At 38.6% G+C, this 16,159-nt stretch overlaps 1 protein-coding gene across 1 annotated transcript in view; it reads left to right on the top strand.

Annotated features, from left to right (window-relative positions):
* LOC120540944 (breakpoint cluster region protein-like) overlaps positions 1-16,159 on the top strand; it is a 184,027-nt gene that overhangs the window by 153,838 nt on the left and 14,030 nt on the right. The window contains exons 9-16 of the mRNA XM_039772144.1: positions 4,803-4,924; positions 7,100-7,268; positions 7,678-7,797; positions 7,897-7,972; positions 9,527-9,631; positions 10,455-10,529; positions 11,851-11,948; positions 12,362-12,493. Of these exons, the coding sequence (XP_039628078.1) occupies positions 4,803-4,924; positions 7,100-7,268; positions 7,678-7,797; positions 7,897-7,972; positions 9,527-9,631; positions 10,455-10,529; positions 11,851-11,948; positions 12,362-12,493 (897 nt within the window). The remainder of the gene's footprint in view (positions 1-4,802; positions 4,925-7,099; positions 7,269-7,677; positions 7,798-7,896; positions 7,973-9,526; positions 9,632-10,454; positions 10,530-11,850; positions 11,949-12,361; positions 12,494-16,159) is intronic.

The raw sequence follows: 16,159 nt of genomic DNA, 5'->3' as shown, positions 1-16,159 counted from the left end.
ATTCCCTAGTGAGTGCTGGTAGCCGGACTGTGGGTTTAAATTGATAACACTTCTGCATAATGCATTGTTTATTCTAATAAACGACCCGACTTCAGACAGCGTGCCTTTAATTCATTATTAATCATCATGTGTAACACACTTCTCTAGGATGTTGTTAAGGGGCACATTGGATTTTCTGAAGTTGATGACACCATGCACCTTTAAAGGGGGGCAGTGTACTTTTACATTACACATCAAATATTGAAGAGTTTACTCAAGATGAAAAGATTTTGGGTATCCACTTTAAAATTAATACAGGCTGCTGTTTAATGAGCTGCTTTATATTTACATCTTTTACACAAGTTGGCTCCATTTGTTGGCTTCATTTTCTGATGTCCTTGTTCCTGTGTTGCTGAATTGCATTCCTGCAGCATCAAGCACAAGGTAATAATAATTGACACCTTTTGACTATAAAATAAAAATAAATTGGTAAGATTGATATACTTTATTTCTCAACATTTGACAAATTATTATTTATTTGGTGAAAAAATGTATTTTAATTTTCCTTTCGTTTACTGATCCTACTTCATTCAATTAAAGAGTTATAAGGAACTACAGTAAGTAACTCTGCATCACTAGCCGCTAGCATTCTCAGGATAAGTCATTGCTCTTTATCCATCTGCCCATTGATCCCTCTTATTTGAATTTGAGTGTACTGGGGCAACAGCCTATCCTAACAACACAAGGCAGGAAGCAGGCCTTGGTAATGTGCTAGTGCAGTGCGGGCCACACTTTCTCCGGTTAGGTGATCTAAAATTCATATCTTTGCAGTAGAAGTAGAAAACTAGAGTATTAAGAAAAATACAAATTCAGACACCAGGAGTGTGTGAGAACTCTGCACAGACAAGTTAACCAAGCTGGGATCTGAACTCGGGATGCTGGAGATGTTGATGCAACATTAAAACAAGCGGGGGCACTGTACTTGTCACTTGAAGCACAGTACTTAACAAACTCATCAGTCCGTTTTCAGAAGCTGCTTATTTCAATAAACGACTGTAAAAGACTGGTAACTACACTAGCAGCATGGGTGCAAAGCAAAAACTAGCCCTAAACATTAGCGCTATTGTTGCACTCTTTGGAATATATTTGTCTGATAGTGTAGTGCTGCATAAAGGTAGATAGAGCGCCCTCCACAATTATTGGCACCCTTGGTTAAGAAGTGTTCTTAGGCTTCTAATAAATTATTTTTTTTCCCCAAAAAATAAAGGCTTACAACACAAAAAAGAGAAAAATCCAACCTTTAATTGAAGCTCATTTATTGATTGGGAAAAACATTCCACATTTTTTTACATGAAATCATGTGTGCCATAATTGGAATTGCAATAATTGGCACCCCTGCTGTTAATATTTCGTACAACCCCCTTTTGCCAACAAGACAACACTTAATCTTCTCGTATAATATTTCACAAGGTTGGAGAATACAGAGAAAAGAATTTTTGACCTTTCCTCTTTGCCCAATCGTTCTAGATCGTCCAGAGTCCTGGGTCCTCTCCTCTTCAGCTCACCCCACAGGTTTTCAATGGGGTTGAGGTCTGGGGACTGAGATGGCCATGGGAGGAGCTTGATTTTGTGTCTGCTGAGCCATGTTTTTGTAGATTTTGCCATTTGTTTAGGGTCATTATCCTGCTGGAAGACCCAATGACGACCCTTATTCAGGTTTCTGACAGAGGCCACCAGATTTTGATTTAAAATGTCCTAGCATTTCAAGGAGTTCATGATGCCACGCACCCTAACAAGGTTTCCAGGACCTTTGGAAGAGAAACAGCCCCACAGCATCGCAGATCTTCCACCATACTTTACAGTGGGCAAGAGGTGCTTGTCTGCATACTCATTCTTGGATTCACACCAGACCCACTTAGAATGTTTGTTGCCAAAAAGTTCAATTTTAGTCTCATCTGACCAAAGCACACTGTCCCATTTGAAGTCCCAGTACTGCTTACGAAACTCCAGACGTTTACATTTGTGATTGTAGGTGAGAAAAGGCTTTTTCCTTGCATGTCTCCCCAGCAGCTTGTTGGCATAGGGATAGCATCTTATGGTTGTCACGGAAACTTTGTGACCCCAAGATACCACTCTTTGGTGCAGTTATTTAACAGTGACTTCTCTTACCATCCTCCACACTGTGCGTGGTGGTCCTCATCCAGCCTTGTTTGTCACTGTTCCTGCTGTTTTACACTTCTTTATTATTACTCTGACTGTAGATACACGCAGGTTTACACGTGTAGCTATTTTCTTGTAGCCATTACCTGACTTTTGAAGGCCAACACACATCTGCCTTACTTGAACGGCATGTTCTCTTGTCTTTCCCATGTTGAAGAGTGGCTAAGAGCAATAACACTCTGTGTCACGTCATATTTATACCCCAGGGACACAGGAAGTCATTAATTACTAATTAAAAGTTCCAGTTTACTCTGATCAACTTTAAACACTAAACTAGAAATTACAAATATGCTTCAATTACATTTATTTTATAGGAATTGTTAGGGGTTCCAATAATTGTGGCACACATGATTTAATGTAAAAAAAAAAAAATTCTTATTGTGAGATTTTTTTTCCTCCAATGAATAAATGTACTTCAGTTAAAGGTTGGATTTTTCTCTTTTTTTGTGCTGTGAGCCTATATTTTTTGGGAAAAAAAAGAATTTATCAGAAGCCTCCTAAGAACACCTCTTAACCAGGGGTTCAATAATTGTGGAGGTCGCTGTATGTGGGTTTTTATGCCCCATGTTGCACTGTGTAATGTGTGCAGGGAATTCCAGTCTCTTAACAAACAGCATGTGACATGGTGGTGACAAACAAAAACCTGCCAGCAGAAAGCTTTGGCCTTGAGCAAATGCCAGGTGCCAAACGGTTCACCTTCAGAATGAGTAGGGGTTATAAGAGTGTGAAACTGATCAAGTTCTTTTGCTTGGACATATTTCACTAAACATTTTCCATTCATCCATCCATCCATTATCCAACCTGCTACTTCCTAACTACAGGGTCACGAAGGTCTGCTGGAGCCAATCCCAGCCAACACAGGGCGCAACGCAGGAAACAAACCCTGGGCAGGGCGTGTGCACACACAGACACACTTACACCAAGCACACACTAGGGACAATTTAGAATCGCCAATTTCCTAACCTGCATGTCTTTGGACTGTGGGAGGAAACCCACGCAGACACGGGGAGAACATGCAAACGGCACACAGGGAGAACCCAGGAAGCGAACCTGGGTCTCCTAACTGCAAGGCAGCAGTTTGCTGAGCAACACTGTGCAGTCTATGGATTAAATAAAATGTGACATTTTACACATTGTAGGTTTTGAGTTTGTACAAAGTGTATTTCTCACCATTTTCTGGTAGAACCAAATAATACATTTTTGCATTTTAATGTAAAATAAAAATAAATAACTGTAATAATAAGCATGGCCTAGTTTATGAGCATGGCCAAATCAGCAGTGGTTTGCTTCCTTTCAGGTAAATATAAACACTGGGATTTGAGAAGTTGATCTTTTGTACACACACACACACACACAAATACACAGACATATAGTTCTTAAGTTATTCTGAAGATATTATGGGCATTGGCCTCCACATTATTGCCTGGGTCTCAGACAGCCTGAACATCTGATAGTAAAAGACAAAATTAACACACACTCAAAAAAACACATTTTCAACCATGTCTGGCACAAGACCATTTGTATACTTGTTGCTTTGATATCCTTTTGTGAGCGGGTCAAGGCAGCACCCTGATGCCCTCTGTGTTTGAGCTGTCTTTGCTGCGGCACTAGGCTCTGCTTGACTAATTCTTTAGTCTGTGAACTGCCTGCCGTTTGCGCAGCAGGGCTCGAGGATGTCATCTGCTGTTGCTCACTGCTTCTGAAACAAGCTACTTGCTTATAATCTGGCAGGAGCCTTGGAGCCAGTGCCAATGTTCATCTGCACTGACCAACCGTCGTCATCTGTAGTAGTATAATCTGCCACATCCTCACTTGTCTTGGCTTGCAGACGACTCTAATGCTACAGTGCAGTGTCATAAAGTGCCAGCTGCCTCTTTATTCGGTGTACGTTCCTTCCTGGCCACCATGGATTACCATGCACGCATCTTCCTTCTGCTAACTGGGTCTTTTTCCCACATATTGATGCTGCTTTCTTTGTTATGTTGTTTACTGTGTAGTGTTGTATGGCATTGTGGATTAGGCAGGATGATTAAAATAAAGTCACCACAAACCAGCGTCTTCCTGTTTATCTTGCTCCAGTCTTATTTCTATGCAGAACAATTCCCAGCCCATAATAATAGGGCAGAATGAAAACAGGCAAACTCAGCAGTGCCCTCTGGTGGCATCCAGTTACGTCTGGTGTCTTTTAAGCATTCAGTATACCCTCTTGTGGCTCATTTTGCAATTACCATAACATTTTAATAATGTTGTGTTCTATTGGCATTTAAGGAATAGACATCAGTTTGTTTTGTAGTTTAGTATTTGTGATTTTACACACATTTTTTTTTTATTTTATTCTGGGTGAAACTAGTTTCTGAGTCTGTAGTGCTCTTTTTAATTTATTTTATCAAAAAATCTTTAGATATGATATAGCTGTGTCATAACAATGATTTATGAAGTCATTAGCCAGACTTCTCCTCATTATACCCTGTGACTTAAATCTTGGAACTGTTTCGTTGAGCCTTGTGTGTTCTCTATACAGGACCGAGTGAATCTCATTCAAGTGTCCAAAACATGCAACTCTAAAAGTTTTAAGATTCTTTCCATTGTGTTTTTCTGCTTAGCATCGACAGCTTCTGAAAGATCGTTTCATGGTGGAGTTGGTCGAAGGGGCACGGAAACTGCGACATGTCTTCCTGTTCACCGACCTACTGCTTTGTGCCAAAATGAAAAAACAAATTGGAGGGTAAGTGTGCCTCTGACTTCATAAAGAGCATTTATATTGTGTTGGTAGGTGAACAACAATTCTGAGATAAAAGCTGTAAAATAGACTTGGCTTAATAAGAAGTCTACTGCTAAGTGCCGTCTATGAAACCCTCACCAACTCTTAGGTTGTATTTCTACTGACCTGGCAGTCAGAAGCAGGGATTCATTTAACTTCATTAATTATGTTTTAATGTGCACTTGTCTTGTTATGGATGATGTCCAGATGCTCACAGAGCCATATCCCAAACACCTGACCCCAGCTATTCCTGGAGAATTTTTTGAGTGTCAAAAGTGATATTTCAGATTAAACATTATACTACATCTTCTCTGTGTGCCTTGGGTTTCCTTCATATTCACTGGGGCTCTGCTTACCCTTTGTTGACAACTCACAGGAGTAAATTTCAACAGATGCCCAAACCTCACAAATGACAGGTTAATGGTTTTACTCCCAACAGCATCTTCCTTACCAATTGTAGAAAGTGTGAACATTGCTACCCAACAAAGGATCCTCTCTTTGGTGATTATGCCATCTTTCTTACCTTAATAGTTACAACTAAAACTTGTAGCCTCGGGTTAGATGGAGAAATGCATTGAGTCTATTATTAACTGTTCATTACTTTAACAGAAGTCCAATAATAATTCACCCCTTTGATTCAGATCAGGCTGACCTTAATAAGGCCCTAAGAAGACATATGGAGCCACTGTGTGGGCTCACCGTTTGCAAGACCAAAAATGACAGTTGTCTACAATCTACAATGTGAATGATAGGCATGTGTGAAACAAAACGTAAATCACACCCATGATTAAAGTCTTTCTTAATTGGAATTTTTGGCATTTGTCTTATCCTCTGAATGTTTGTCAGAGCACTTTATTTGAGAAGGTGCATGGGTGAAATGTTGGCTTTGAGGCTAAGGATCTGTGCTGGTATCACGATGGTTGCTGGTTCATATCGGTTACTACCAGAATGGATCCTACACTATCGGGCCCCTGAGCACGGCTGTTCACCTTACATTTTCTCCAGGAGGCACTGTACAATGGCTGACCATGCGCGCAGACCTACAAAGGTTATTCAAATAGACAACGCTATTGCTTTGCAGTAAGGAGATTGTGGGTTCACTTCCCAGTCGTCCCTGCATGGAGAGTGCATTGAGTTGTGAGAATAGCGCTATATAAATGTAAAGAATTAAGAACGTATTTGTAGGTTTTCAAGCAGCGCCATCAAATCACTGCTGACTCTACTTTGTGCCAAGTAACAGGCGATGACAGTAAACCCTATGGCTGTGTTCACGCATTCTGCATTATAATCACGTTCACCAAAAAGTGAACCCGAACCCGTATTTGTTTTTTTGTGCTATATGAGTTGTTTTAGGACAGATATTGAACAAAGAAGGGGCAGTTTAATAGGACTGTTAGATAGATTGATTGTAGGGTCGTAAAATAGGGTGTGTTAAGTACCTGGTGGTTTGGTCTTAGGGAACTGGTTGTAATGTTCTTTTTGAGTCTCCTGAATATTACTATTTTGGATATTAGGAATTTAATTGGATATTAAAAAATGTTTTTGGAAAATATTATATGCAATAGTTAAAATTTAAAAGAATGTAGTAACATATGAGAGTTAGGGAACATGGTGATAAAGGTCTTGATAGACCAATTTAAGTATCTGACAGAGTAATGAGCTCCCATAAAATAATTAGTATTATAAGTGAAAACTGTGTACCCATGCATTGATTTGGCCTAAAGGCTATAATCCCCTACCCTCAACTTGACCAGTGTGACTATACTATGTGTTTAATGAAATAACTCTAATCTTTGCTCACAGAGTTACTGCAGTTGCATAATAAAAGGAATGGAATTCTGAAGGACCAAGTTTGCCCACCCCTCCTGTAATGCCTTATTAGTTATTGTGCACACATAGCTTCACAGTAGCAAGCAAACTGGCCTCATGTATTCGTGCCATTATGAGAACAGTGTGTTGTTGCTTTAGATCTGAATTAAAATTCCATCCATCCATTATCCAACCGGCTATATCCTAACACAGGGTCACGGGGGTCTACTGGAGCCAATCCCAGCAAACACAGGGTGCAAGGTAGGAACAAATCCCGGGCAGGAAGCCAGCCCATCGCAATGAATTAAAATTCTTCTTGTCTTTTTGCAGGAGAAGTCAGCAGTATGACTGTAAGTGGTACATCCCTTTAGCTGACCTCAGCTTCCAAACTGTGGATGAAACAGATTCCTCTCCCAGCATCCCACAGATACCAGACGAGGAGATCGATGCCATGAAAATAAAAATATCACAAATCAAGAGTGAGATTCAGAGGGAGAAGGTATAAAGCTTTATTTTTGTAATAGTCACAAAAAGTGTAGTTCTCCAGCAGTGTGGCCTAATAGCTAAGATGTTACAGCTTAAAAGACAATAGTGCCAAATCTGTGCTCACAGAGTTAGTGCAGTTGGAAAATAAAAGTTTTACCTCTCAGTAAGACTGTCTTTGTGACTCAAAGGAAGTTGCATGACACGAGTCTGCCTCAATTTTAAAATACCGTAAATAACCGTACGTGTGAACCGTTGTACTGTAGCTTACTATTCTTAAAGATTCTTAACATGGTTTACACCTCAGAAAAACAGAATCAATTTTTTAGAAGCGTACTTGTTTGTATTTTTGTTGTTAAATTTTAACTGAGCTTCCCCCACAATTGTTCTTATTCTTAACCCATTTCTCCACGCTTTGCCCACAGAAAGCTAACAAAGGGAGTAAGGTGATAGAGAGACTAAAGAAGAAGCTGTCAGAGCAAGAGTCACTGCTGCTGTTGACGTCACCTAACATGGCTTTCAAAGTACACAACCGGAATGGCAAGGTGAGTTGGGATTGTGAATGTGAAAGTGTCACAACCTACCCTGACCCCCTCTGCTCTGCCCTTTTAAACTCTTCATGTTTTTTTTTATATTCATTTCAGAGTTACATGTTCCTAATCTCTTCCGACTATGAACGAGCAGAGTGGAGGGAACTCATTCGAGAGCAGCAAAAGAAATGCAAGTATTTTGGAAGGTGGATGCTTAAAATGCTGTGCTGAATATATGCTTCTGAGAACCTGGGCTTACTTTATTACAAATTCAGATGTATTCTGCAGATTCAAAGTATACAACATCTAAAGTCATGACTGTCAGTGTGCAGTCTGTCCAAGCACCAGCAAGTTTTCACTGAATTAGTGCAACGTTGGTGTCCTTTAGAATATTGCCTAAATGTCTTGTTTAACCATAACTGCATAGAGAAGTCAAATCAATTTTATTTATGGAGCACATTTAAAACAACAGAAGCACATAGCATGGTGCATTTTTCTTTTTAGTTTTAATTTAACACACATAAGTTTTTCATATTGCATATATATATTCTGTTTGTTCAGGTTGGAGCAAATCACATATTTGTTATTTATGATTAATTTCTGTGGTTGGTAAGGCTAAGGAGCTCCACAATTCAGACTGTAAACCAAGTTAAAATTCTTTCTAACTGTTGGCCGTGTCACTGTAAAGTGACCCTATCTGCTTGAAAATAACTGGCCAGCAAGAACCAGAATGTGTCTCTGTAAGCTACAAGACGGGAAAGCAATGCCAGCATATAGAAGAGATCTTTGAAGAGGCTAATTTATAGTGCCAGGGACTGTAGAATGAAATGACGGGGATTTAGATCTGAAGATATACATTTACCAGAATTTTGGTTACTGCTTTCATATAAAAGGATGAAGTGCACCCATTCCATAGTTTCATAAGTTTTATGTGCCACAAAATTAAAATTTGTGTCATTTGAACTTTAGAAAAACTTAGACTGAATTTCCAGATATTGTCTAACAAAGCTCTCCAGTCCTGCCCATCTAAAGCATTCACTGAAGGTCAATGGTGAGGAGATGGAGTGCAAAGTGTAGACTTGGTGGCACTTGAGATATGAGAAGCTGCAGTGAAGGGAGCATTCTTGAGTGTAGCAGTAGTGAGACTGTGTGTAACTATCTCCCTGATTGGCATACCATTCTGGTAAAAGGGAGTCTTACTACTTTGAAGCCCTACAGTTTTTAAAATCTTTTTCTAGCCGTGCTACCCTTCTAAGACAGGTTGAAATCTAATTAATCAATACAGACCAACGGTGTAAATGTTCTCAGTGTGCCTTGCAATGCGTATGTCAAGATTATATACCATTTGGTATGGGATTCCTAAAAGCAATGTTAATGTTTGTGATTTGCCATCTTTTGAAATAACATACAATGCATTTTATTACAAAAAATTGTTTGCATTGCACCAACTCTTGGTATGACAGAGTCATCGCAACCAGACAGACACACAGACAATATACAATGCAATATACAATGACCAGGTGAAATAGACAGAAAAAGTCATTTCTGATTATTAGAAGGCATCATAGGCCTACTTGGCATGTCTTGGTCAGCCTGTTCATTTATGGTTTATGGCCTATCTTCTTGTGTGATTAATTTCTGAGCAATTCCATAAAAGTTTACTTTAATTAAAGGTCGTTAAGGATAGAAGGTTGATCAAATCTTTGTGCCGCATCTCATTGATTTTATCATTGCTGGCTTGCAGGTTTTAAAAGCTTCTCGCTGACATCTGTGGAGCTTCAGATGTTAACCAACTCCTGTGTGAAGCTTCAGACGGTCCATAGTATCCCACTGACTATAAACAAGGAAGGTAAGGACAGTCCTATAAAGTGATTTTCTGGGGGTTCATGAATATATATTTTTCTTTATCTTTTTCCAGTTCTCAGCATGACTTTTGTGTGTTTCCTACTGTGGCATTTGTCAGTGCATATTTATGTCGTTAGCATTACCACAGATAATCAAAAAGTACCTTAAAGGAACAATCAACAGCAGTGTCTGGAGCAAATTCCAACCCTGAGAGACGCTGCAAATTCAGGTTCCTGCACATGCACTGCTAATTTTCGTTATCATATGTTTCAAAGGGGCCTTTTGCCTGTGTGACCACTTGCTCCCAATTATCTCCCCTCCAAAATAAACAGAAATCATGCACCTGCTCTTCAATCCTGTACTTTATATGCTGAAAGTTTCTCTTCCTTGCGTTGCCATGCTTAACGTCTGCCTTATAGCCATTGTCTCCAGCCTCAAAATTCAAATGTTTTGTGACGCGGGTCGCTCTAACCCCAATTGAGTATATTATCCATTTTATTCAAGAGTTGCTTGCAGGGTCTGAGATTGTACTTTGAATTTACTGAAGCTGTAAAACCGTTAGGCCAGCCTAAACCTCTGATCCATGAGGTCTCTCTTGCCTTTTTTCCTTTATTACACAGCTGGGATATATGCATGAAACCCCCTAGTGATCTTCTGGTCAAGCGCGCCCTTAGGTTTTTTCTTTGCAAACCTTAGACACACCATTCTGACGAGCCCTTCCCTGGTCTTATTACATTATTCAGGGCATGATAGAATAGAATAAAAACTGTCATGGTTTACAGTAATATAGACATATTGGAGAAACTCTTGCTCTTTTATTTCTGCAGATGATGAATCTCCTGGACTCTATGGGTTTTTGAGTGTTATTGTTCATTCTGCTTGTGGGTTGAAACAGAGCTTAAGTAAGTATGCTTTAAGAATAATGGTTTTGCTGTCATCTTCAGTTGAGTAAACAGATTTGAAAATAGGCTCTGGCTTCAAGCCATCTATCTGGCAGTATTGTACTGTACGTGCCACCAAATGTTCTTATTATAATGTGTTACCTGCCTAATTTTAATTCATTGTGCAGTTGAAATTGTCATTAAATACTGCGTTTAATCAAAATTGACAATATTTAACCAGCTCTGAGGCTAAGGATCTGCACTGGTATCCCGAAGGCTGCCAGCTCAAATCCCTGTTACTTCCAAAAGAGATCTTACTCTGCTGGGCCCTTGAGCAAGGCCCTTAACCTTCAATTGCTCCAGGGGTGCTGTACAATGGCTGACCCTGCACTCTGACCCCAAGGGGTATTCGAAAACTGACAAATTTCTAATATGAGAAATTGTATAAGGCGAAATAAAAAAAAAAACAAAAAAACTTGGGTATAAACATTTTCTAAACAATAAAAGCTTTATAACTAGTCTGTGTTTGGTTACTCGTGACTTTCATTGTGGTTTTCAAATTCTCGGTTTTGGCAACTATCATCCACCAAATATTTGACTTTATTTATTTTTCCGTTTATCTAGTTCCCCAAAAATAAAAGCTTTATGACTAGCCAATTCTTTAAGTGTTTACATTAATTTAAACATGTCAAACACACTCTAATTTAACATCGTCTCTGAGTCATGTTTTCATCTTACAGTCATGAATGCTTATAATCAGAATTCTCAGACTGAAAAGTTAAAACATAAAAAAACTTTTTTGAAGCGGTAAATTTAGTGTAGTCTGGCAGTTATTAAGCTACTTGAACAACAATAGGCATATTTACATGCACATCAATAACCTGTTAATTTACAGAAACTCAGTTCCTGAAATGCCTTATTATGGCTAGAGAATTCAGGTTATTGGGCTCTTAACTATGTTAACACAGGTAGATTTCACTGCAAATTACCCAATTCTGTGGCCATGTAAACCCTTAACCAGGTTACTGTTAAGGATTTTTTAGTCTGTCCGTTGCACTCTGCCTGTCTGCACATGTATTTTCTTCAAACAAGCTTTCAATAGCAAAAGGTAGAATTGTCCACAAAGTATGTTACCTTACAATCCCTTATTTTGGATAGAGAATTCAGGTGGATATACAATTTTTATGAGTGTGAGTGAGTGTGTATGTGGCAAGCATGATTTCAATAAAAATTCTTAAGAGCGCCTGCTAATTGTTTTCTCAATGTTCTTGCTCTGTTTCATTTTTTTTCCATCATTGTTTGCCTTGTAGTAGGACTTAATGTGTGTTGTCTTTGTTTACAGACCTTTACTGTACACTTGAAGTGGACTCATTTGGTTATTTTGTGAACAAAGCCAAGACGCGGGTCTATAGAGATACAACAGAGCCAAACTGGAATGAGGTAAGTTGTTGGTAAAAGTGAAAAGGTTATTTTGAGAATGAGGGTCCTCTGGTGGGATTGTTATTGTTACTTGTTGCATAAAGTAGCTTTTGATTGCGTGTGCCTTGGAAAGTTTTGTATAAAGTAAAGACTGATTGCTTGATTTAGATTGGTGCTTTTTACTAAATTATAATGATTACCAGATTGCCACAATATTAAGGCTCTGCAGCGTAGAATGGATTTTTAAAGTTAATTTCTTATGTGTAATAAATAAATGTTCAGATTCCTATCTCAGGTGTACGCTGCTCAGACCCTTAAAGAGCTGCTGTGTTCAGACTTATAAAAATGTTTATTTATGTTACTTTACTTGTTAGCTTAAAATGGTTTTTGAGCCTGGATGTGTAGATCAATTTTTTTTTCATGCCTTTGACTAGGAGTTTGAGATTGAACTGGAAGGCTCCCAGACACTGCGATTACTCTGTTATGAGAAATGTTACAATAAAACTAAGCTCAACAAAGAGGATGGAGAGAGCACCGATCGGATTATTGGTAAAGGTCAAATTCAGGTAGGACAGTATTTGTATCATCTTTGCTATTTCATCTTGTACACTTTACTGAAGATGCAGAGTACAGCATTGTCATCTGATGTGTATGATTAATTGCTTTCCAAAAGAATGCTTCCATTTCATATGATCACAAAGCCATTTCATCAGTCCACAGTTTTTAAGTGGAGACAATGTTTAGTACTGTGGCTGCTGTCCAGCCAAGATGACTCAATGGGCACAATGCAGAATGCTCAGTGAAGTACAGTGAACTCTAGAGTAACAGCCAGTTGAAATCTTGAAGCAATCATTGGAACAGGTTGACATCTGTCTTCATGAGTCGCTCTACACAAAGCATTGAGCAGGCATAGTGCCGATGGCAGGACACCAAGGAGGAAGCTGCTGCTCTCCCCAACAAAAAAGAACTCCCAGCATGGCAGAGACTATCTGTACAATTCACAATGCTATTGGGAAAGTAGTTTGCTTACTGATGAAACTAAGGTTGTATTGTTTTGGAAGAAAACAAAGCAGTACCTATGGCATTTAAAGGGTGCCACGTACCGACATGAAAACATCATCTCAAAGATGAAGAACCATCATTGAGCGGAAAATAGATTTCCATGTTTATCAAAATATCCTACAGAATAATGTCAGTATAGCTTTGAAGCTCAACAAAAGTCCCATGATGCAGCAGGACAAAGACCCTTAACATTGAAGTTAATTTATTACAGCATGGGTTAAAATAAAAACATCTGCTTTTTGGAGTGGCCCACTATGAGCTCAGACCTTAACACATCAGAGGTGCTATGGGATGACCTCACCTCTTTGTGATGTTGTGCTGATTAAAAGGGAACTGTAAAAAATACTTTTGTGTGATGCATCAAAACTTTAAAGTTTCTCAAAGGGAGCAGATGAATTTTGTACTTCGAATGTAGATACGTACTGTGCAGTAATTTACTGAATGAACATTTACAGAAAGAACATTTAATTGTCATGTTACAACGTTAAAAAGATACATTGGCAACAAAAAAAAAGACTTCTTGCCCAATGAATGCTTTTATTCCAGAAATTTCAACTCCTTTAAAGAATGAAAAATTAGACAGCTTTTCTGATTATTTTTTTCTCCATCCCCTAAATGTTACTCAAATTGGTTCACCACCACTCCATCATTAGCTGCTTAGAACTCTCGTTTACAGCATCCTGTAGTTGGTTACTCATGACTTCTCATTGTGGTTTTCAAATTCTCGGTTTTGGCAGCTCTTATCCACCAAATATTTGGCTTTAATTATTTTTCCACTTTTCTAGTTGCCCAAACATAAAAGCTTGTTGACAAGTCTATTCTTTAAGTGATTACATTATTTAAACATGTCAAACTCATTCAAATTTAACATCTTCTCTGAGGCATGTTACTGTCATGAATGCTTATAAACAGAATTCTCAGACTAAAAAGTAAAAAAAAAAAAAAATATGTTTGTAGCAGTATATTTAGTGTAGTCTGGCAATTATTAAGTTACTTGAGTAAACAATGCGCATTAATCACCCGGTTATTTATAGAAACCCAGTTCTTTAAATGCCTTATTTTGGTTAGACAATTCCGGTTGTAGCCGCAGGCGAGATTAAGCGTGGGAAAAACACGTGGCGGAAAAAATCTCTCAGTCCAAAAGTTTGTTTTAAAATATTTATTGAAAATTCTAAGCAAGCAATCCACACAAGAATAAAGAAAAAAGTTGTTACACACGTAGAATAAAAGGCAAAAAAAAGCAAAAATGTATCTTCTCTAAACTTAGCTTTTCTTGTAAAACTTTAGTTGCTTCTATACTTAAAGATTCTTAACTTTAAATGTACGGCGCAGCACTTTTCAATTAAGTGCTTTGTCTTACATGTTTCTTAGTACACAAAACATGCACGGAAGGTACGGTTTAAAACCATGCACCCTCTACACCTTACACATGGAAAGGCTGTTCACTAACTGAGAATAATGTTTAGTCAGAGAAGTTAGAAATAGCTAGAATATACCATTTCATTTCAACTGATGGGGGTTATAGGAACCTCCCATAGATTATACATTATCATTTAGTAAAACATTTATGAATCTTATATATCTGGGAAATGCCTCTTACACAGGTTATTGGCCTCATAACCAAGTTAACTCAGGTAGATTTCCACCAATTACCCAATTACCCATGTAAACCCTTAACTGGGTTATTGTTACACATGTATTTTCTTCACACACTTTCAATAGCAATGGGTAGAATTGTTGACAAAATACATTTCCTGTGGCAAAATGCTCAGGCAATTGTAATATTCCTTCTTCTGCCTGAAATACTGAATTGTTGTTGATGAGCTGAACGTACAGTGCTAAGCTCCGCAACACAATCTTAGGAGCGGACGAGTAACATTTTTAAAGTAAACATGCATTATGTAGTCTGATTATGTTTTAAAGTAACAAGTAACCTAACGCATATGTTACCTTATTGAAGTAAAAATACCCACGTTGTTGTTATTCCAGCATTATGCACCAGTATGTTGTTCCTTTGCAGGGCTCAGTCACACAGCCAAGCAAAAAAAGAGTATGCTGAATACAATCCAAAAACAGACCTATAAATAAAGCGTCAGTTTGACTAAGCATATTTATAAAACACAAGAAAACGATCACATGCATCTTGCTTATTTTCAGATTCACAGATTTTTTTGGAGCATTTTGACAAAGGAGAACTTTGGAAGAATACTTGCCCATGTAGATGCAAATGTTTAAGAAATCAGGTTTCTACCTTAACCTGTTTGTGTGTGTGCATTTAAACACACTCAATGTCACAGTTTCTTATTTCTAATATTTTAACCTAGTGCAAGTATGAACATCTGTAGTCATAGCTTAAAATGTGAATGATATTATATGTCAACAAAACCCCACCGTTCACATAAATAACTATCTTTAAATAGAATGAATAACCCCGGCTTTGGGGAGCTGACGTGGACATATGGGTTTAAAGGTGAGGTATGGAGAGATAGGCCAAGTGGCAGTTTCTATGACTACCTTCAGAAAGAAGATAAAACCATTCCAGCTGATCATAGCTCATAGCCTCTGTGTTAATTAGTTCATATGGGAAGTATTAATCATCTTTCGGTCAACCTCTTTGCCATTCACAAGGCGTTTTTGTCCTACTAACAAAGACAAATAGCATTTTTTGTGACACTGGAGCCATGCAGACAATAGGCTTAGCCTTGTTATTAAACACCAAAATGTTAAACGTGTAGAGGATTTTCCAGGTGAATTACTATGTATTGAGTATCTAGCCAGGTTCATAAGCATTGTAACCAATAAAAGAAAAAAAAATCCCTTTCTGCTTGCCAGTGAAATCTATGCAGGCAGGCGGAGTTTTCAGGCGACGCATCACCCATGACTACCAGACGGCTCATTAAAGAGCGCGCTCTGCTATTGGTGTTACCCACGGGTGTTACGTTCAGATGTGAGGGTGCCTCCATTGTGCTGACTTCTTGCAGAATAGAAAGCAGAAAGGATGAAAAACTGCATAGAAACAGGAAAGCCTATGAATAACAATGAAGCTGGCAAAATCTCCTGCTTTGTTTTGCCACGTGACCTGGAGACAGAAGAAAGGGGGGCCGAGGCTTTCACATGCATTGAGTCTTAATGAGAGAACAGGACGGTGCCTCAGCTCCAGCGCTGCCAGC

This window comes from Polypterus senegalus, chromosome 12 (assembly GCF_016835505.1).
Source record: "Polypterus senegalus isolate Bchr_013 chromosome 12, ASM1683550v1, whole genome shotgun sequence".
NCBI classification, from domain to species: Eukaryota; Metazoa; Chordata; class Cladistia; order Polypteriformes; family Polypteridae; genus Polypterus; species Polypterus senegalus.
This window is presented reverse-complemented; position numbering and strand designations above follow the sequence as displayed.